At 44.1% G+C, this 23,003-nt stretch overlaps 1 protein-coding gene and 1 long non-coding RNA gene across 2 annotated transcripts; one reads left to right on the top strand and one right to left on the bottom strand.

The window, feature by feature from the left end:
• Nucleotides 1-2,929: 2,929 nt before the first annotated feature.
• On the top strand, nt 2,930-3,968 carry LOC308458348. The gene is made up of 2 exons (XR_013977247.1): nt 2,930-3,291; nt 3,326-3,968. It is a non-coding gene; the product is annotated as an uncharacterized lncRNA (long non-coding RNA).
• A 1,061-nt stretch (nt 3,969-5,029) lies between these two features.
• Nucleotides 5,030-22,287, bottom strand: HABP4 (hyaluronan binding protein 4). Its single transcript, XM_080972971.1, has 8 exons — nt 21,823-22,287; nt 13,578-13,728; nt 11,301-11,462; nt 11,067-11,138; nt 10,574-10,657; nt 8,308-8,476; nt 7,032-7,217; nt 5,030-5,348 (listed from the first exon to the last, which is right to left on the bottom strand). The coding sequence occupies exons 1-8, from the start codon at nt 22,145-22,147 to the stop codon at nt 5,292-5,294; spliced, it is 1,206 nt and encodes a 401-aa protein (XP_080829097.1). The 5' UTR covers nt 22,148-22,287; the 3' UTR covers nt 5,030-5,291.
• Nucleotides 22,288-23,003: the final 716 nt, after the last annotated feature.

A 23,003-nucleotide genomic window follows, 5' to 3' on the forward strand; every position in this document is an offset into this window, starting at 1 on the left:
TTGAACTGGACTTTCTGAATAGAAATGCACGGGCTCTAGCACTGAGCTCTGACTGGAGTTGCAATAGCCTCTTTGTCCCCTTGTCTGACACGCTGCATCTTTAAATTACTTTTTTAATGGAGAAGCAGTAGTAGCAGCCCTGGAGGCAAGTGTACCTGGAGCATCCTAAGCTAATTTTCATTTGTGGCTTTAAAAAGTTGGAAGAATGGGGCCAAAGCACCATGATGCTGCTTTCTGTCCTTTGTTATTGGACATAGCACTTTGACAGCTGCATTGGCCACCTTGTTAGATCTTAAAGGGACAGGAGGCGCGGTACAATCCTGCTCCAGGAATGCTGCCTTTCTTCCACTCTGCTCTTTCCTGCCTAGGGAAAAATTGCTGTGGGAGCCAGAAATTGGCACAAGAACACCTATCTACTTAAGGGCAGTTGCTACTACTTTTTAAGTAGGGCGTTGGCTTTGTGCCTTAGGATTTGGCTGGGGGGGGGGTATCTGCCCCTGTGGGGCTAGCAAAAAGAAATCTGCTAAGAGACTGCTAGCCACTTGACATTGAGCAAGCTGCTAACCATCATAGTTTCCATGAAGAAGTTGCTGCTAACAGTTGCCAAGAAATGCAGCTATAGTTTCATGAATGTTATGATTGAATTCTCACTGCCACAATGGACACATTCGGTAAAATTGGTTCCCTTATTCATGGCCTGTAACTTCCAGCATTCTACTTTAAATCACTGTGCTGCTTCATGTTACTACAAAATTTCTCCATGGTGTAGCGGCTTTCATTTAAGAATTTGCAGACTTCATGCGTGGAGATTATTTGAAAGAATGTGATGTTTCTACATCATGCTGGACTGATAGAGCCAATATTTGGTTTCACAGCCTGTGTACATGGTACCAAATACTAGAATTACAAAAAGGTGAGCTACAGTCCCCATCCCTTACTCTGCAAAGGTGATTTATGAGTAAGGACTTTGTAATGTCTCTGTCGCCCTCCAATGCTTGGGTTACAACTCTCATCATCCCCAGCTATTTGGTCATGGGACCAAGCCACCTTCTGCCCAATGGATCTACAGCAAGTAACTGGGAAGCTTCCCAAAGTCTAGTCGCCTGCTGCTACTCATTTCATATTGGGCATTTATCTTGTCCAGTATAGCTAGGTGAGTAAGAGGATCCAAATAGATACAGTCTGCTAAAAGTAATGAGAAAACGTTAATCTTGAGCATGGGTAGGCAACCTAAGGCCCAGGGGCCGGATGCAGCCCAATCGCCTTCTCAATCTGGTCTGCGGACAGTCTGGGAATCTCTGTGTTTTTACATGAGTAGAATGTATCCTTTTATTTAAAATGCATCTCTGGGTAATTTGTGGGGCCTGCCTGGTATTTTTACATGAGTAGAATGTGTGCTTTTATTTAAAATGCATCTCTGGGTTATTTGTGGGGCAGAGGAATTTGTTCATTTCCCCTCCAAAATATAGTCCGGCCCCCCACAAGGTCTGAGGGACAGTGGACCGGCCCCCTGCTGAAAAAGTTTGCCAACCCCTGATCGTGTCAAATGGACTGATACTCAAGATCAGTATATACATACATAGGGGCCTGAATTTTAGGATGTGAGAAGGTAGTTTATTTGGAACCATAACTTACTTTATATAAAAAAAACTAAGCCCAGTTCCTTCATGGGAATATAATTTGCTTTTAGAACAGCAACTCTGGCCTTTCCTTACAATGGGCGTTGCTACCAGAGAGTTATGGTCAGTACATGGACTAGAAGAGCCTTGGGGTCCCTTCCAACTCTGTCATTCCATGTTAATTACCTTTGAGTTCCAAAATGTAAGCCTATTGAATCCCATTAGGCAGGGGATAAAGATTAGCCGAGATCTCAGCCTACTAGATATATAGCCTTGGCTTGTCAATTCTCTGAGTTGCTGGGGGGAAAGAAACGATTGTCTACTAATCGGTTTTGGGCAAATTCAGATCTTACAGGACTGCAAAAGGCATAGGGATGATATTCATCTTCAAAAGAGATAATCAATCCCTCCCCCCCATTTTACTTAGTGGGGTTTTTCCTTCAGTGACATAAATATTCCCTTGAAGTTTGGGACTGCAATTCCTCTCTACAACATAACTGCAAAAGAGTTCCTCCTGTTGTCTTTGAAAATATTGCACTAATTTACGGGATAGCCAATGTAGAAAATACAAATACTACTAAAAACAGACAAGCAACAATATTTCAGTTATCCGAGGCCTGAACATAAGGGCTATTTGGTAGCTTCTTGCAGTGTAGGGTAGACAGAGTCCATGTCAGCTTTTTGCTTTAACTTGAGAGGAAATGCTTAAGATGTCCCATGGGAGAAGATAGACTGATCCTGGGAGGTTGACACCCAAGACAGAATTGCTTGAGCCTTCACTTAACTAAATTAGCAGCAAGGCCTTGATAGAAGGAAAGATTACTTAACAGTCCACAACTGTTGTTAGTCCACAAAGCTTACTGTTTTACTAGCTGGCTTCTCTCCAAATTTTGTTCAGCCACACTTCCACTCCCCACACTCAAAACCTTAAATGTTGGCCTATAAAGATTAGAAGACCTTTAAATTGCATGGAGGGACGCGGGTGGCGCTGTGGGTAAAACCTCAGCGCCTAGGACTTGCCGATCGCATGGTCGGCGGTTCAAATCCCCACGGCGGGGTGAGCTCCTGTCTTTCGGTCCCAGCGCCTGCCAACCTAGCAGTTCGAAAGCACCTCCGGGTGCAAGTAGATAAATAGGGACCGCTTACCAGTGGGAAGGTAAACGGCGTTCCGTGTGCTGCACTGGCTCACCAGATGCAGCTTGTCACACTGGCCACGTGACCCGGAAGTGTCTGCGGACAGCGCTCGCTCCCAGCCTATAGAGTGAGATGAGCGCACAACCCTAGAGTCTGGCAAGACTGGGTACCTTTACCTTTAAGTTGCATGGAGAAGCTCAATCATTAACAGCCGAATCCTAGGCATGTTTGCTTTAGAAGCCCCACTGTTTTCAGCGGTATTTACTGCCATGTGTGTACAGAATTGCATTTGCTATTAGCCACCAAACTTTGGAGAGATGACTTCTCTTAAGCCTTGAACATTTTACTATACACACTTCTCACACACACAATTCTCCTGTTCCTTAATAACGCAAATATAAATAATGGGAGCGCCATTGCAACAACAGCCACTTGAAAACCACTGCTCTTACTTCATGTAAAGTTTGGTAGTTTTTGTGGAACTCTAGTTCCAGGTCTTAGACATCTCAAACCATCTTTGAGGGACACAGTCTGGTAAGTCAGCTGGAAAAATATATTCTTGTGTTTCTCAGTCCTTTCTCATGCCTAAAGTGGGGTTTGTTGCATTTTCCAGGCTTGTAAACTAAAGAGGGTTCACAATTCTTCTGCATCATTTGATTTAGTTTGGGCTTTTATAGAGCTATTTAAATGAATGCCATTTCAGCTACTGGTTTTGCCTTCTACGTACACACAAACCCCACCCCCTGAAATTATTCCAAGTCAGTACTGGTTTATCACAACTGCAGCACAATTTTCAAACTTGCCAACTTAGGGCAAGGTCATGCTCAAACATCCACCTGCTATGACAACAGCTGTGCTGTTTCAGAACTGGACAAAAACATAGCCTTCCCCCACCCCACCCACAGTTGCCACTTGTATTTCCAATATATGTTGCCCTGCAGTTTTTATATGTATTGCCTTGGAAACTCTTGTACAGATCATTTGTTCCAAATATGTGGTGTAATCAATACTGCTCATCTTTTTTTAAAGCAAAAAAATATTTTTTAAAGAAATCAAGAAAGGAAGTTTATTTTGCTAAAGGTATTTTAAGGGTAAATTAATACTATCTTGGAAATTTGATCTGATAGTGTGTGTTTCTTATTAAACCAGTGTAATTTGATTATATAAATACTGACATATAAGAGAACTGTATACAAATAAAATATATTGCTTATATCAGGCTCTGCAATGTGTAGTGTTGGTATAAAAAGGCACTGGTCCTTTCCATACAAGGGGAAACAATTTCTTGGTAGACTGTCTCGCTCTGGAGGAATTTGTATCCATGCCTTAGCTGCAAGGGAGCCATAATTAAATTCACATGCATTACAGAATAACCCTTTTACCTGGGGCTACTTGAGGGATTCTGTATTTCAAAGCGAATGCCCAAGTACAACACTCACAGGTACCCACACCTAAATTAGCTACAGTGATTAGTGTAACTCCTGCAAAATAAGATGGGCATTTTTTCATTAATTAGGCAAGGAAGCTGCAAAGCCTTCAAGCCTAGTCCCAAACTGGATGAACACAACCCGGTGCAATTTCAGAAGGGTCAACAAAGCACATGGAGGCTGTTACAATTGTAGATGAAATGCCAACGAGTAGTGATGTATTGATTAATCCTGTATAAAACTTTCATATGTCAGTAGCCTCACTGAAGTGGTATAAAGTTGTCTAAGGCCAGATAGCTTCAAGTATGGTTTCACAGGAAGGAACACACTGCCATACCCCAAAAAAGCAGCCTCCGCAGAGAACAAGAGTTCTAACCTGGACTCACTTATCTAGTTAAGTTTCTGCGTGTATGAATGTTTATTGATGGAGGGAACATTCCCGCATTGCGGGACCTCGCCAGCAGTCTGCAGGGATCCAGCCCACCCACAGGGCTTCTCAGTTATTTCTCTGGTCACCCTTCACTCCCAAGAAACCCACTCTCCAAACTGGAAATGAAACCGTAAACACAGCAGCTTGCAAGCGTTATGGAGTAAGAAGAGTTATCGCTGTGAAAATACCACCTCACACCCCGACCAATGAGCAGGCTTTTGTTTATTTGCTAACCTCTCAAAATTGTGCAATTGCTTTGCATAGGCGAAGGTACATTTCACTCAGGTCAGAAAAACAGCTGCCAAGTGCCTATGGGGTTTTGCCATCAAAACAATCCTCTTTTTTCAAAAAAAAACAACCACCCAAAAACCACCCAATCTGGTTTAGCTTACATTTGTGACACCATGGACAAAGAGTACTTGTTTTGACACCATCACCTTGAACCTTTATTTGAAAGCCCTCACGTATGATACCATAAGCCTTCACAAAGCTAATCCCCAAACAGTGGTGGCTCAACCTTGCCTCCTAGCCCACAGGATAGGTCGAGGCGCTTAACACAATAGAAGTGCAAAATTCACACACATAAGTCATCTCTCTCTGTAGGCTTGGATGATATTCTTCCACAGCAACATAGAGCTGTTATCGTCACAGCTACTTTTGAGGCGCCATTATTCAGTTCTTTCAAGCTAAAGCAGGGAAATCCTCGGGGTCATCGGGGTTTGGAGCAGTGACGTGCATCTAAAAGGAAGAAGAGCACATCTCAAAACCTGGCAGATGAAGGTGATGGACTACATGGAATTGGCGGAAATGACTGGCAGAATCCGAGACCGGGGAGAAGAGTCGGTGGAAGACGATTGGAAGAAATTTAAAGACTACTTACAGAAATATTGTAAAATTAATGAATGTTAGAATGATGTCGGATTGAAGTTAAGTGGTTTCTAGCTGTAATGGTATAAAAGAATATGGAAAAATTGGTTTTTAATATGTAAAAATTTAATGTTATAATATATCAAGATTAAAGATCAGGATTAAAAAGGAGGGAAAGGAATTGCTGGACTAACAAATTGAATTGGAATACAAAAGAGGGAGGTATGAGGAGGTCCGGGAAACAAGTAAATGTAAGAGAAGTGATGAAAAGATGGAATTGTTTTTAACTGTTTTTTCTTTTTTGTACTTTGTATTTTTCCTTTTTATTGTTAATTTTCTTATTAATGTAATCTTTTTCTTTTGAAATTTTAATAAATATTTTTTTAAAAAAAACCTTTCTGCTAGTTAGATAATAACTGGCGGTGTTATCTAGACCCTGAGATGCCCATAAAATTTGACTCTTGTTCATCTCAGTTTCCATTTTGGCACCGCAACCTTCAGACCCAAGTATTATTTACTGTAAACCTCTATTAAACAATGGATGGACAGTGTCTGTGTACATTAGGCATATAGGATTTCTCCTGCATGCTCAGCTGATTATTATTTTTAATAAAAATATTTGTAAAGCCCAAGTTCTTAAATTCTGAAGAGTCTGAAAATTCACAACTATAGCATTTCAATTTGAATTAGAATTCAAAGTGACCACAATTCAACCACAAGAAGTTCAACTGGGCGTCCTTAGGTCAATCACTCTTGGCCTACCTCAACAGCTGTGGGAATAAAAGTGGGGGGGGGGGGGGAGATCTATGGCCAAACTTTTGCAATGGCAGGATAGAAGTGGAATTAGTCATTCATTTTATTCTAAATTCGGCCTCCTTTATTGCTCTTTCCGCCCACCAACAGTGCACGTTATGGCATCCTCCCAACCAGAACTCCTAATTTCCACCCACACAGGTGAGCCCATCAGGTGGTTGTGGTCCTGAAGCAGCAGTGGGCTCATAAATTTAGATTTCCTTGCCTCTTGAGTCTACAGACAGGTCTCAAGCGCTCTATTTTCTCCAAACTACTAGAGAACTCAGATGAATTCCTAACCTATTTTATTCCAGATGGTTTTTAAAAAGTAGAAGTTCCTGAGAATTTGACAAATCTACATAATCGAGTTCTAGTGATCTGTCTAAACCAGGGGTCAGCAACCTAAGGCCCATGGGCCACAAGCAGCCCACGGGGTCGTTTAACCGGCCCACGAGCCGTCCCCAAACCGAGTTGCCCACTCGGCGAGTCCGTGCGCGCTGTATTAAACCGGCGCAGCGCAGCACAGCACAGGGACTCACTTCTGTGATGCCGGAAATCGCGTCTGCGCAGATGCCAGAAATCACATCTGTCAGAAATGACACGTGGACACATGCGATTCGGCCCACGGAGAGATCTCTGCTGGAGTGAACCAGCCCAGGTGAGGTAAACCTTGCCAACCCCTGGTCTAAACTATGGTGAAGCACTCAGTCTTCATTCGCTAGATCTGGGAAGGAGGGCTTAGCACAACACACTAATAATTACCATCACTTCCGGCCTGTGTCCTCCTGAGTCCTCAACTCTCCGGACACGCCCGCGACCTCCCCGGGCTCCTCTAGTTCCACGCCCCGGACGAGGCAGGTTCCCAAAATTAATGTCCAGCTGAGAAGTGATGTCGTTTGCTGCTTTCCGGAAAAAGTGAGCATCATCCTCAAAATCCTCCTTCAGAACCTAGAACAGAATTTATCTAGATTATAAACACACAACCTGAATTCTTCCCCCCCCCCCCAAAAAAGGAGCAGCCACCAGACGCTTCCTAGGAGCTGTGAAAGGGGGACATGAAAAGGAAACGGTTGCAGCTTTTTAAACAAAAACAAAAAAGCCCAACCCAAAAATTGCTACAATGTTCTCACATCTTTTGACCCAGTGGAGACCTATAATGGGGTTTAGAGCAGGCATAGGGAAACTCGGCCCTCCAGAAGTTTTGGGACTACAACTCCCATCATCCCTAGCTAACAGGACCAGTGGGTCAGGGATGATGGGAGTTGTAGTCCCAAAACATCTGGAGGGCCAAGTCTGCCTATGCCTGCTGTAAGGTATGTGAGAGAAGACAGCTCTTTTATTTAAATTGCCACTAATGACAAGTTGCTCTCAAAAGTGTACTAATACTGTTAAACATTTTATAGTCGTACCTTGGAAGCCAAACAAAATGGCTCCCGAACTATCGAAACCCGGAAGTGAGTGTTCCGGTTTTCAAACGATTTTCAGAAGCCGAACATCCAGTGCAGCTTCCGATTGGCTGCAGGACGCTCCTTACTAACACAATAATTTGTCTCTATGTTATAGAGATGACAACATGCCTATTATCTTGACATTTTAATAGCCAACTTTTTGTCCTTTGCAAAAAGGGTAGTCAATGTGCTCTGCCGAAGATGCTACACTGTAAATACTTTTAACCATGGTTTGTACAACACAGAAATGAATGTTGATAAGTTGTTGGTTGTCTCCAAGCTCAATACAAGCAAATGGCAAAGTCGCCTAAAATCAAAGTGTTGGGGTTTATCAGGTGTTGCAGAGGAGGTTGCCTGGGTCTTATAAGCTTAAATCTTGGTGCTTTTGAAAAGAATCTGCCTATCATCTAATCCTCAATGCAACTATGAAGAAGTTAAAAAAACTTGAGCAATTCTGAAGACATGCAAGATATTCTAATAATGTTTCATCTGTTCAGACTATCTCTCAGTATGATTCAGCATAATAAAGCGATTTTTAAAAAACATAGGGTTGAAAGGAATAACCCTCTAAAATCTAAGTTTTTGCTTACATCATCTCTATATTTTGACTTGTGAATCACCACTGCTTTAGAAGGAACAGTGGTTTCAGGCTTCCGGATGTTGAATTCAGGCTTTGGTCGACTTTGCTCCTGAAGATTTTTCCACTCATCCAACGTCATCTCTTGAACTACTTCTTCCACAGGCTCTCCTTCAGCAACTCTGAGGGTTTAAGTAAAAACCATTAGCCTCTAGGATGGCAAGAAGGGAAAGGCAGAGTAAAATTGAAGGCACAGAGCGCTGAAATTGAAGATTCCCTTTCTAAGCTACGGTATGCAGAGCTTGCATCAGTGAGAGGAAGCTGCTACAAACTATTGCAGTATGGAATGCTCCTGTTCCAGCCAGCCATTCCCCCTTCCAGGCTACTCCATTCCACCACAACAGACTGCACTCCATTGAGTATACAGAGAACTCATAGGGTAACTGAAACAGAGTCCTGAAGATTTTTCTTTTCAACTCCTGCAGACCTTGATGTTCCCCATAGCATGTCAATACTTCCCTCATGCGTTCAAACTTCTGGAACTCAAAATTTCCAATACAGTGGTACCTTGGTTCTCAAACAACTTGGAACCCAAACACTGCAAACCCGGAAGTAAGTGTTCCAGTTTGTGAACTTTTTTCAGAAGCCGAATGTGCTCCGTTTTGAGTGCCATGCTTCCATTTTGAATGTTATGCTGAGGTCTGTTTTTGCTATTTATTTTGCGTTTTCATTTTTGCAGCTCTTTTGTTTTTGTGACTGTGTGGAACCCAGTTCAGCTACTAATTGATTGCTTGTGTGACTGCAGTACATTGACTATTGCTTTCATTTTATGGATCAATGGTTTCGCGTTAGATCTTAAAATTCATGTTAAACTGCTGTTTTAGGGGTTGTTTTTAGAAGTCTGGAACAGATTAATCCATCTTTGCATTACTTTCTATAGGAAAGCATGCCTTGGTTTTGGAACGCTTTGGTTTTGGAACAGAATTTATTTATTTATTTGCTTGTTTTATTATTTATTTATAAAAATCATTGATTTTTATCCACCCTGGTTTCTACCCACATGTGCCTGTATGTTTGTGTGAGTGCTCACATCCACAAACTTTTGACCACGCCCACTATTGCTTCTGCCCACTGCTGCCAAGAGGCCCTCAGAAAGTTGGCCAAAAGCAAATATGGCTCTCAGGCCCCAAAAAGGTTAGCCACTCATGATCTATAGGATTCCACCACTATTGTTAACCATTACATAAGTCAATGATACACATGAACCTTACTTTTTCCATATTGTAACAGCAGCAGATGCCTATCATTTCACCAGTTTCTAAAACACTGACTTTTGCTGTTCAGTATTGCGATAGCGAGTCCAAGATCAAAACCGTTATAAGTACATTAGGTTTACTAGCTGTACGCAAGCACACCCAAGAAACATCTGAGATATCTATCTAACCCACAAACCGCTTTAAGAGCTTGCATGCTCATATATACCTATTTCAAGCATTTGTCACTGGAAAGAGAAACACATAATAGTTCTTATTCCCTGCAGGGAATTAGCCCGACATATGCTACTGGATGGGTATATTTTGCAGAACAATATATACAGGTATTTGATAGAATACTTGGATGCAATAGAACATGGATACGTTATGGCTGTGGCAATAATTCAGCTGCTAGTTACACAACGGAAATAGCTAACTGGGAGAATAGTCTTGCCAAATGTGACACTAAATGCAATCTTCACCAACCAGAGAAGAGTGGCTGGGGCATATTGATTGATTGATTGATTGATTGATTGATTGATGATGCATTATCTGCCTTAACGGTTTCAAGAGAACTCAGTTATCAGAAAAGCTTTAAAACAGAAAATTAGGTTTAGCTGCCAAGGAAAGAAATGCAAGTCTTATAAAGTCAGAATTTGCACCAGAAATTATATGCACCAAGGTTTGTATCTAACTTAAGTCATACTCAAGCCAGGTCCATTAGAATTAATAAACCTACATTACTCATATCCATTAATTTCAAGGGGTCCAAATAGGACTAAGATCAGCTACAAATGTAACATTGCCAGGTACTTATCACATAGCCTGCCCCAAGTTTTTTTAATGAAGTCGCCCAGCATGGGTCACAGCTTGGGCAAGCCTGTTGCAGAATGTTGCATTGACACGCTATGTAAGGTACAGCTTGCCCAAATTTGATCTGCACCACTTGCATGATGCTAGACAATGGGCAGTGTTTTCCAATAATGACTTAATAACAAGAGCAAGATGTTCAAAACCAGCCCATACTTGGTTGGAGATTCTCCTTCAGGTGCTCCAGGGTTTTCTTCTGTTTCTGCGGTCTCTTCCATAGGAGCAGTCTGTTCCAGCTCACTGCAGAAACATGAAGTGCACCAAGTGAACTCGTCGGAAACAAAAAACTATACTTTGCAGTGTACTCATACAGGCTGTTCAGAATAACTACACCTTAGTGTCTCACTGGAGAGATGGGATCATCCTCAAACAATATCAGTCTTGGCAACTAGCACATTGTGTGCCAGTAACTTGATGACAGAAATATCACAATACTTTTAGCAGAGATTTTAGGAACGTTCAACAGAATCCAAAAACTTAGCAAAGAGACACTAGCATCAAGATTCCGGAATTTTTGCCAGTTTCTTAGATGCAAGATCTGAAAGCTGGGAGGCGGCATTCGTAAATGATAGATTATGACCATACAGCTTGGAAACCATGTTCCAACAAGACTACAATCCAGGATATAACTACTAAAACACTGTCATACCTCACATCATCCTTAACTGCTCCCCAGTTGCGAGGTCCACTTCCACCCCTTTTGTCTTCTGCTCGGACTCCTCTAGAGACATAAATCGTATTCTTTTTAGTCCCCGTTTTTGGAAATTAAAAATATTTGTATAAAACGGTTGTCCAAAAGGTTGGTTACAGATGCAAATTCACAACACCCCCCCCCCCCCAGTATTACTAAGATGCTGTTAAGGTACTAAACCAGCACACTTACGTTTTGTCGCTTCCACTCTGTCGGTCAAATTCCCGTTTCCCTCTTTGATCAAAGCCGTTGAAAGTCCTGTTCATTCCACCACCTCTTCCTCTGCCTCTCATTCCACCTCTTCCTCCCCCACGACCTCTCATTGGCCTTTCCCGATCAAATCGGTCTATTGGTCTGAAATACAATTCACCTTAGCTTGACCCAACGTATCTTCAATAGGTTAACACCGTTGAGATGCAATAGAAAAGCAAAGCATTACATGCAAGACATTTAACTGCGTTAAAATTATACACGGCGTAGACTGAAAAAGCGGATAGGGCCTCATAATACAGTCAAACATCGGTTGTCGAACGTAATCCGTTCTGGAAGACCGTTCGACTTCTGAAACGTTCGACAACCAAGACGCCGCTTCTGATTGGTTACAATAGTTTCTTGCATTCAAGCGGAAGCAGCGTCAGGCATTTGAGTTCCAAGGAACATTTGAAAACCGGAGCATTAACTTCCGGGTTTTCAGCATTCGGGCGCTGAAACGTTCAAAAACGGAGCCGTTCCGAGAACCGAGGTTTGACTATACTCAAATTCAGGGACATCCAATGAAATTGGATGATTCAGGACAGACAGTGGCTGCCAACCTGGGTGGCTTGAAAGGGGTATTATTAAACAAACCCAAGGAAAAGATGGCCATCATTGGTATGCTTCTGAGTAACAGCTGCTACCACAAAGCAGCGTTGGTCCCAGTTCCTGCTTGCAGGTTTCTCATTGGTTGACCACTGCAAAAACAGGATGTTGAACTAGATGGGCCTTTGCCCCAATCCAGCAGGGTTTAACCTTACAGCTCTGATGTTTTCCCCATGGAAATGAAAGGAAGTTTATTGCGGTCCCAGACCCGATTCACATACCATACTAAACGAACATAAAACACAATAGAATTAAGTTTGAATTTACAATCAAATGTAACAATAAACAATACGAATATGACGGCCATTAGAAATGTGGTTTAGGTCTTAGTCTCTAAAATATTATCCAGGGTTTGCATCTGAGGCCTTAGTCTTTGTAACAGCAAGGCTTGTTCCCTGAGTTTTATGGCAGCTACGCAAAATCTGGCCACCCGCAGCGTGATCTCTGGATCCTTATACTCTATCGGGGATTTTAAGCATTGAGGTTCAGACCCACTTGGAATTTTCTGTATAACAGGGGTGATAAAGACCGAGTGTAAATCCTCATAAAAACAATATCGTAGCAAGACATGGGAGACGGTTTCCACCTCTATCAGGCCGCAGGGACAAACTCGCTCCGCATATGGTTTACCCACAGATCTGCCCTGCAATAAGGCAGATTGCAGCACGTTGATTTCCTAATGAAAGTTCACAAAACTAAATCAAAGCTGCAACTGCATTCCTTTTGTCCAATGTGGTAATGAGCAGATTTCATTTTGCTGCTATTACCTAGAAAACATAAGCAATTGTGAAGATTTCTTCCCAAGGCCACAATCTTAAGAAGTGGAATTCTGCCTGTGACGTTTATCCTTTAACGTCACAGGCAGAATTCCACTTCTTAATCTGCTCTCAGAATTCCACTTCTGTAATCTGCTCTCAAAGGTTAAGGAACCCTCTGGAACAGAAAGTGATGGGGGCATGAAGGCCTGCAGGGATACAAGTAAATTGAGAGGTCTTGATGCGTGCAGCTGCAGCCAAGTCCTTTCTTCTCACACAAGACAACTCTGGTTCTGAGCTGCTATTTGAATTCTTTTCTAATGAGCAGCCAATGGTTCAGAGGGGTTGCGGAACATTTCACTCCCCTCCCACTAGAGTTCAACAAGCTGTAAGATGTGCTTTACACAGAAACAAAACCAACCCACAAATCTAGGTGCGGTCCCAACACCACAAAGTATGATAGAGCAATTCAGAAAGCCAAGAGCTTTCTCTTTGTTTTTTACATACTGCTGTGATAAAACAACCGCCTGAATTTATTGTCTTTTCAAGAGAACATTCTGCTCCAGATACGTAAACCAGAATCACATTTACAAGAAAAAGCGAGTCCAGGTCACGTAAGCAATCAATTTAGCTGAAAGCAAGTTTGAAGCACGAAAAGGAATAATGCAGTCTAGAATTCCAAGACTCAGGCACGTGGGGATACCCAACCAAGAACAGAATGAAAACAAAGACTTGGCTTTGTGGTGGAACATCTCTAGGAACCATCAGTCACAGGTCTAGCCAACTGGTGGCTTGAAAAATGAACCCGGAAAGTCCTTTTGGGTGCCATTTTTATACCTCCTCCAACAGCGCATACCTTTCTAGTGTTAACTCCGCTTGTCTTTCCATTTCATGAGGACGGTACTCCCTGAAAGAAGGTCTCCACTCAGCTTTATCTTGCTTTACCTCTGTGCCTCGGTTTTCATTCCATCCCTGCTGTTCTCCCCTTTTTGGAGCTCGCTTCTGGCCTGTGGGTACAGAACAAACATGATTTTATTAGGTAAATGAACTATGAGAATCACACAATACTACTAGCTGTTAACTAAGACACCTAGATTCCAATCAGATTTGAAAGCAGTCTTCATCACCCTAGGGCCCTCCTATACCCTGGATCACAAACCCCATCAGCGGCAGTCAGTATGGAGGCTTGAGCCCAACACAATGGGAAGGCAACAGGTTAGTGAAGGCTGTTGTAATGTACAGTAGTTTGAACTGTGTCTGCTAGTTTGTTTTCTACCATCTGTTAACACCTAATATTTAATAAATACTTTACGAAGTAAAATAAATAAAATATGTAGAATATTGATTTGTTTTAATACATTTTTAGTTCAGTGCTAATTTAAATTAATAATTTTGAATTATTTTAAATAACCACTTTATATTGTTACTACCAATAATTTTGTTTCATTCTTTTTGTAAACCATACTGAGGTGGGCTTTTTTAAAAAAACTATCAAGTGGCATATAGATTGTATGAAATAAATAAGTGCACTTTTCTAATGCCCAGCTATTTTTATCTTTGTCTTTGTATTTATGCTGCTCACTTGAATTTCTTGATGTACTTTTTATTTGTTTTATTTTACTTAACTAGATGTCTTCTGTGAGTGGTTCAAATTTAGTCCTACACAGAGTAAGCCTACTGAAATTGGTTCAGTTCAGTTACTCGTAAGTAACTTAAACCACTGTTGTAAATGGGTCCACTCTGAGTATGACTTCTATTTTTATTTTGCAAGCCACTTTGAAAACCTTTGGTCAAAATTCAAGGTACAAATAATAAACTAAGCTAAACAAAACTTCAAAATGTATAGAAAAAAGTGATTGTTCAGCTTCATTTCACAGCCTGTTGTTAAGTGTTACAATTTTCAGTGTACAGCATAAAGCTTGACAGTATGCAACTGATAATAAAAAAAAAGGAAAATTATTTTCAAGCCCAAATCTGGTTCAAAGGTACCACTGACAGCAAACAGACATTCACAATTGTTGACTGGGCTTTACAAATTCAATACAAGCAACTCGGCAAGAAAGCTCAGCTATCAAAGGGGGCAGGTTTTGTGCAATTTATATGAAAATAACAGAGGAAGCTTTCCAGTATTCAGAATGAGGGACTCCCAACTAAAATATACAAACTGCAGATATCACAACTAGTAGGGTCAACCGTGAAAACCCCTGTAAAATTCATACTCCCAGAGATGCATGAAACTATTCCATCAATTCCAACAAGCAATATTAAACGCCTATTAGGAAATACAAATACTATTGGTGTATAGCAAAAATCTTAGCAAGAAGATGAGGAGAGTTTGCAGATTACAAGGAAGATGTGCTAGTGATTACGCAGGAAACACCGTATTTTTCGCTCTATTGGACGCAGTTTTTCCCCTCCAAAAATTGAGGGGAAATGTGTGTGCGTCCTATGGAGCGAATGCAGGCTTGTGCCATAGCCGCGCACAACCCCTCCGGCAGGGAGAGGCTGAACAGGGCTATGGCTTCTTTAGCCCCACCAGCCTCTCCCGGGAGAGAGAGGCTGCACGGGGCTAAAGGGGAAGCCAAAACAGCAAGCGGGATCCATCCCGTTCACTGCCTTGGATTGCTCCATAGCTGCGCGCAACCCCTCCGGCAAGGAGAGGCTGCACGGGGCTATGCTTCTTTAGCCCTGCGCTGCGTCTCCCGGCAAGGAGAGGTTGCGCGGGGCTAAAGAGGAAGCCAAAACAGCGAGCGGGATCCATCCTGCTCGCTGCCTTGGCTTGTGCCATAGCTGCGCGCAACCCCTCCGGCAGGAAGAGGTTGTGCGCAGCCTGTACGCTGCTCTTTGGGGCTGGGGGGGAAAGATTTTTTTCTTGATTTCCCCCCCTAAAAACAGGGTGCGCCCTATAATCCGGTGCGCCCTATGGTGCGAAAAATACGGTAAATCTGTACTTTTAATGGGCAAGCCAAGAATGGTTAAACAGGCCCTAAAGGATCTTCACCAGCTCCCAGTACGTTTCCGAGCACAATTCAACATGTCGGTGCTGAACTTTAAAGCCCTAAATGGCCTTGGCTTGATATACCTGAAGGAGCATCTCCACTGCCATCATTCAGCCCTGAGGTCCATCTCTGAGAGTCTTTTGGCAGTTCCCTCACTGTCACTGTGAGAAGTGAGGTTACAGAGAACTAGGCAGAGGGCCTTCTCAGTAGTGGCACCCTCCCTGTGGAATGCCCTCCCATCAGATGTCAAGGAGATAAAGAACTACACAACTTTTAGAAGACATCTGAAGGCAGCCCTCTATCAGAAAGTTTTTAATGTCTGATGTTTTATTATGTTTTTATATGTGCTGGAAGCTGCCCAGTGGCTGATGAAACCCAGCCAGATGGGAAGGGTATAAAGAAAATAATAATAATAATAATAATAATAATAATAATAATAATAACAATAATAATAACTACTCAATCAGTGCCCTGAGCCGGCTGCTATGAATGATTTCTTATGGATCATGCATCAGAAGTTACAGCATCACCACTCAGCCAGCTAAGTATCACATCCTATTTATTTATTTATTTATTTATTTGCTTGGTAGTTAAAGAGTCATAAAACAACTGGAAGGACATAATGAGACACTGTGCTGAAAGAGACCTGTTCCCAGTGAACTTGGAGCTTTCAATATATGGAAAAAAATAATGGGAATGGCTGTTGGGAGACATTACCTCATCTTGGCCTCTCTGCATAATTTGTTAGATCTCTCATCTTCTGTGACTACCTACAAGCCTTCAATGTGAGGAAGAAAAACTTGTTCTTCCAGAGATGTTTCATAAAGGAATCCTGCCATGCTACCAATGACCACAATCCAAGCAGCAGCATGTATAAAGGCTTATTCCACAGTGCTAACATTTTCTGTAGCCCAGCAATTTTCTGGAATGAAGACATCTAAAGTGCCATTTCACAGAATCAACAACTGATGACCAAGCAGAGCCAAGCCGTTTTTTCTAGAATCCAAAAGAACCCATTTTATTTCAATGGCTGGTCAGCTGCAATAGTCCAAAGGATGTCAAGACCCAGTGCCGGCCCACCCACAAGGCAAGGTGAGGCAACTGCCTCAGGAAGCAGGATCCACTGGGACAGCAGATCCAAATGTCAACCTTTCTTTCCCCTTGTTCCTGATTTTGATTTTCCCTTGCCCTTTCTTCCCTAGTGAGGAGAGGGGCCATTTTGAGGTCCACCTCAGGCACCAAAATGCCTTGGGCAAGCCCTGCTAAGACCTGCAAATTGTCTAAAGAAATTAAGGACATAGCATGTGTATGTTTACTATAAATATGTTCTGGCAAACAATTCATTCAAAGTCTTCGGTATGTATTATACCCACTATAATATTGCATTATATAATCATGTAGGAAGCTGCATTTTAAGCCATAAAGAATAAACGTTTTAATGAACTAAGAGCTCTTTAGCGAGCAAAGGGCTCTTCTACAACCCAAGAGGTTTACTTTTATAATTATATGGTTTCCTATTTGAGTTAGCTGAATCTCATACATATTAAAAGGCTTGTGTACACACACCCTAAGATAATTACACAGAGCTATGTTTTAAAGACTGTAATTTTTACAAGTAAAATAAGCCTGTGCTTATGACTACACAGCTGAAATTGAATGTGTAACCAATTCTACAACCCTGAAAAAGGATTGTAGTTTTTATCATTAATTTAAGTTAGCATCTCAACTACTGGCAAGAAAGAAACCTAAGCAGTCCTAGATTTCAAATGTTTACCACCCTCCACATGGAGAATGCAAAGTAGCAAAAACAAGAGGGGGGAAGGAGAAATCAGCAATGATGTCTGGATTAAAGTTGCATGTGACCAGGTAAACTGCATTCACAAAGAAAAGACCCCCCTGAATTTGCCATTATATTGAGAGATGATTTGAAGCAAATTTCTCCCAAATCTCTTTCAGACCACTGTTCAGGCTAGGGCCCAAACCTATTATTTATCTGTTGAATTTTTAGACAATTCTTCTTCATCCAACAGAGCACATGGTAGTTCACAAAACAAAAACCCAATATTAACCCAGCCATTTCTAAGGAGAGGATTCTATCCCAGTAAACCAGTATAAAAGTCTTGTTACACTATGAGGCTTTAATATATCCCACGCTTTCCACATTCTGATGAACACTGCAGCTGGAAGGAAGTGTTGCGCTACCTAAACAGTCCTAGTTGCATGATTTTTCAAACCTGTATGTAAATGTATTGATAGCAGAAAGAGATAGTTCAGATGATGACAGCATCTGAAAGAATCAAAACAGGACAGAGCTACTAATTCCCAGGGGGAAAACCGACCCAGGGAAACAGACAAAAAGTTAACAAATTAAACGTGAAAACAAGCTAACAGCTACCAAAGACTGTTGATATGACGGGAGAAGATATAAGGGAACTTATTAGTAAAGAAGCACTAACAGAGAATGGGCAAAGTTCTAAAATGACTAAATCCCAACTGCTTTTTAGCCAATAACTATTCAAAGCCCTTTTCACCATGTCAACATTTCAAGAGGGGGGGAAATGAACATAGTGTGACTTAAGAGGTATCAACCTAACCTAAAGTGGAATGTGATTTGCATAGAGATCTGCTTCCAAGGTTCATTCCAGTGTGGTGTCATGGTTACTGAGTGTCAGGACCTAGGAGACCACGGTTTTAATTCCCACTCGTTTGAGAAACTCACTGGATGATCTTGGGCCTCTTGGCCTAACCTACCTCACCAGGCTGTTGTGGGGATAAAATGAGGAAGGGGACTAAGTACCATGTATGTCACCTTGTGTGCTCAGTGGGGGGAGGGGAGGTGTGCTATAAATGCAATCAATCAATCAATCTTCAGTTCAACAGTCTTGTGTAGAAAGTCTCAGAAACATGCTCTTCCAGGGATTCTCAACAGCAGCTGCCAATCAGAGTCAGCTGTGCTAGGCAGTTCCATAGCCAACGTTAGCACGTATATGACGCAATTAGTAATAGGGTCACACATTGTGGAAAGGGGAAGAGCAGATCGTAATCCTGCAGATTTTGGACAAGGCATGTCCAAAGTCCTTTTCAGGGGCCTAATCTGGCCCTCCGGTCAGTTTAATCCGGCCCCTGTGGCAGTTTATTTCCTGGGGTAAAATCCTAAAAAACACCTCAACAACTTCAATCCAAAAAGAAACTCAACAACTTTGGGGTAAAATCCTAAAAAAGGTCAACAATTTTGGTGGGCCCCCATGGCCCTTCACTTCATCAAATCTGGCCCTCTTTGAAAAAAGTTTGGACACCACTGATTTAGGCTAAGGGTGAATGTGGCCCTTCAGGCATCTCTCTCCAGCCCTTTTGGAAACTCTGCAGAACCACATTACCTTATAAGCAACCTATGCATTTTTTTGTTTTGCCTGGCTAAAAGGTGTCCTTGCAGTCTGATAACACCTACTGCTTGCCTGAAAGCCCTTCACTTGTGGGGGGTGGGATTGTAACTCACTGAACAAATATTAAGAGTTGCATCAGCTGCTCACCACCAGCCTCCAGACCCCCCAAAAATGTTAACTACAAGGGAATGTGATCCTTGGCCTCTAGTTTACACCTGGACAGTTTAGGCATTCAAATCTCTAAAGAGGAGTCTGTATACTTTCCCCTTTGCTCTTCTGTGTGAACAGTAAATTTAATGAAGAATGAAGGAAGGACACTTCAGACATGATAAAATGTTCTCCATCTGATCTACCCCAGTTGTCCCGGGTTCAGATTTCCACAGGGAACAATCAGCACACTACCATAGCCAGATGCAGCAACTCATGTTATTGTGTGTCAGAAAAACTGTGCTGCTGTGATGAAACAATTGCCGTAGTCCATGGATATCCCATCTCTCTGCATATATGGGTCTGTAGGGAGAGACATGGCATATGAAGATTTTGGGCAGTCCCAAGTACAAATTGGTTAAATTGAAGAGTCAGGATATAGAAAGCGAGAGACTGGGGACAGCCAGCAAAAATATATATTGCGTACATAATTTGATCCAATACATTCAAGAAGTATTCCGAAGCACAAATGAATTTGTCTCACACCCAATTTTACATTTAAGTGACCTGCTAAACCATTCTGCAGTTCTTTTTTTTTTTTACCTAAATCTTTACATCATGAAATTTTATATTAAGCTGTGTGCAGTAAAAATGCGTATTAGGTTTTACTACGCTAGTTATCCCAAGCTGCAATGTTTTTCAAGTGATTGACAAGGCACACATTTTCTTTCTGGATTAAAATTGGAGACAGGCTCACAGAAATACATGTATTTTGTTTATCAGCAGTACTTGAGGGAGCACCTACATTTGCTTGCCTGGGTCTTGAGATCTATGGCAAAGGCCCTCTGCATGGTTCCACCAACGGCTACAGCCTTTGTGGCAACACAGGATAGCATGTTCTGAGGCGACACCCTGCCTGTGGAACTCCTTCCCTACAGGGATACGGCCATCTCCTCATGAATGATTTTCTGATGCCAGCTTAAGACATCCCCTCTGCCCAATCACTTGGAATGGCCAAACTTTTGTGGGCAATGACAACGCAGGCTACATCAAAGAACCTGATGCATCTTTCCCTTGGAATAATGCCATTATTCATAAATTGGCAAGTGGGGGTGGAAAACACAACAATGTTTCATGACTCAGCCCTGCTCTAGGAACTGTCAGGTTTTAGCTTAGTTTCTCAGCACAATCCAGACTTCCTAGTGGCACATGGGTTAGATACAACTGCCCCCACTGACTCATACGTGCTCTTGCACAAACTGAGTTGTTCACAAATCACAGAAGCCAACTCTTAGGGGCAGAGGTCCCTTCAGCCCCTCCAATAAAATATCTGAGGGGGGTTGCCCCCCCAAGTTGATGGGCATTGTGGCCTCGGTTCAGTATACCTGAAGGAGCATCTCCACCCCCATCTTTCTGCCCGGACACTGAGATCCAGCGCCGAGGGCCTTCTAGCGATTCCCTTGCTGCAAGAAGTGAGGTTACAGGGAACCAGGCACAGGGCCTTCTCGGTAGTGGCACCTGCCCTCTGGAATGCCCTCCCATCAGATATCAAAGAGAAAAACTACCAGACTTTTAGAAGACATCTGAAGGCAGCCCTGTTTAGGGAAGCTTTTAATGTTTGACGGACTATTGCATTTTAATATTTTGTTGGAAGCCGCCCAGAGTGGCTGGGGAAACCCAGCCAGATAGGCAGGGTATAAATAATAAATTATTATTATTATTATTATTATTATTATTATTATTATAGCATTACCATTCAACTGGTGTGTGTGCGCACCACCTTGTCATCTGCCCCTTCCCCCATTTTTTATTCAAGTTGGCACTCCTGCCACACGTGCAGTCTGGCATGCAAAGAGCAGGCGACAAAAACTTGATTGGAGCCTGTTCCAAAACCTTCAGCTCAAGAGCAGCAAAGAAAGCTCTCTAGCACGAGCACCCCTCGTTCCGGGCACTGCTGAGCTCAGGGCTTGGGAGATCGGCTTGATCCCCAAGGAATCAAGGAGCCCTGAAGGCTGCCCAGCGAGTCCTTTCTGACAGCTCGGCGTCAAGCGACTTTCCCCCGACGGAATTAATCGGGGACAAAGCCGGGCGGGGGAAAGACTCGCCGCCTCTTGGCGCCGGCCAGCCCGCGGGACCAGAACGGGAAGGCGGAGCCCAGGCAACTTTGCGCCCTCGTCCCAAGCGCCGCTCTCCCCGCCCGACGCCACAATCGCCTTGCACGCAGGCGGCGGCCCGGCCCTGCCCTGCCCTTCCGCAGCCGGCAAGACTCGCCCACGGCCCGCGCAGGGAGGAGTCGGAAGCCGGCCACGAGGCGAGCGCGGAAGCAGCCCTCCTGCGCGGAAGGCGCGCGCTGGCAGCCGCCGGGGGATCGCTGCTGCGCGTCCATTAATCCGAACCGCCCCCGCCCCGTCCAATGTCATTCGCAGTGGCGAATCCGGATTCTCCTTCCCCCGCCCCGGCCAATTCATTCCCAAGGGCTCCCTCGTCCAAAGGGCGTCGCGGGCAGCGCAGCCGACCCGAAGCCCGAGCCTAGGCGCGCTTCCCCACCCCCCGCTCCGGGTCCCTTCCCTACCGGGCGCTGCTGAGGGGCTCTCCGGCTGCGGGAAAGAGGCGCCGCCTTTGCGCTCCTTCTGGGATTCCCTTTTGGCGGCGGCGGCGGCGGCGGCGGCTCCTCCCGGGCCGGGCTTCCTCCCGGCCGGGGGGGCGGCGGCGGCAGCGGCGGCCGCCTCTTCGCGCTTCTTGCTCTGCTGTTTGCGCCGCTCCGCCTCGCGGAGGATGTCGAAAGGGTCGGACTCGTCGTCGAGCAGCTGGTGGAAGCGGTTGGCGACGGCGCAGCCGAAAGTCTCCTGCATGGCTGTGGCGGCGGCCACGGGGCTGGCCAGCGCGCCCTTCATCATTGCCCTGGCGGCGGCGGCGGCGGCGGCACCGACGGCCGCCCCTTCCCCGAATGCGACAGAAAGAAGCGAGCCGGGCTCAGCGCGGCCCAAGTAACCACGCCATGGCCGCTCGCCCGCCCCGTCCGACTGCACTGCCCAATCGGCGCGCAGGCGTCGGCCCCTTCCCCCTCCCCAGGCGCTGGCCGCCGACCAATCCGCGCCCTCCGTCCCTCATGGCCCTACCCAATAATGCACCTCGACGACGTTCAGAGCCTCCGGCCAATCAGGGAGCTCGGGCCCTCCCCGGCCGGCCAATGAAAAGGCGGGATCCCCCTTCCGCTCTCACAATTTCCCACGCCGCTGGCTTATGACGGAGAGCGTCTGTGGCGTCACGTGCCCGGCTTTGGAAGCAAAAGCAGTGAGGGCGGGGCGGGGGGGGTTAATGTCATGGATGGGATTACACGGGGAGGGGGCGGGGGGAGATGTCTCAGTAATTAGTAACTGTTAATTACTGTACATGATCAAATGAACTAGAATGGCCCCACTAGAGATAATGCATAAAAATCTATTAGAAATCCTCCATGTGGTCTATGAAACATTTTTCAGTAACTGTAGGTGACAGCTTGGGTATTAAAGTGCTAGTGTAGCAAATGATAGGATTATGTTGTTTAGTCGTTTAGTCGTGTCCGACTCTTCGTGACCCCCTGGACCAGAGCACACCAGGCACTCCTGTCTTCCACTGCCTCCCGCAGTTTGGTCAGACTCATGCTGGTAGCTTTGAGAACACTGTCCCACCATCTCGTCCTCTGTCGTCCCCTTCTCCTTGTGCCCTCCATCTTTCCCAGCATCAGGGTCTTTTCCAGGGAGTCTCCTCTTC

The sequence above is a fragment of the Podarcis pityusensis genome (genome assembly GCF_964106645.2).
Source record: "Podarcis pityusensis genome assembly, chromosome: 11".
In the NCBI taxonomy this organism is placed as follows: domain Eukaryota; kingdom Metazoa; phylum Chordata; class Lepidosauria; order Squamata; family Lacertidae; genus Podarcis; species Podarcis pityusensis.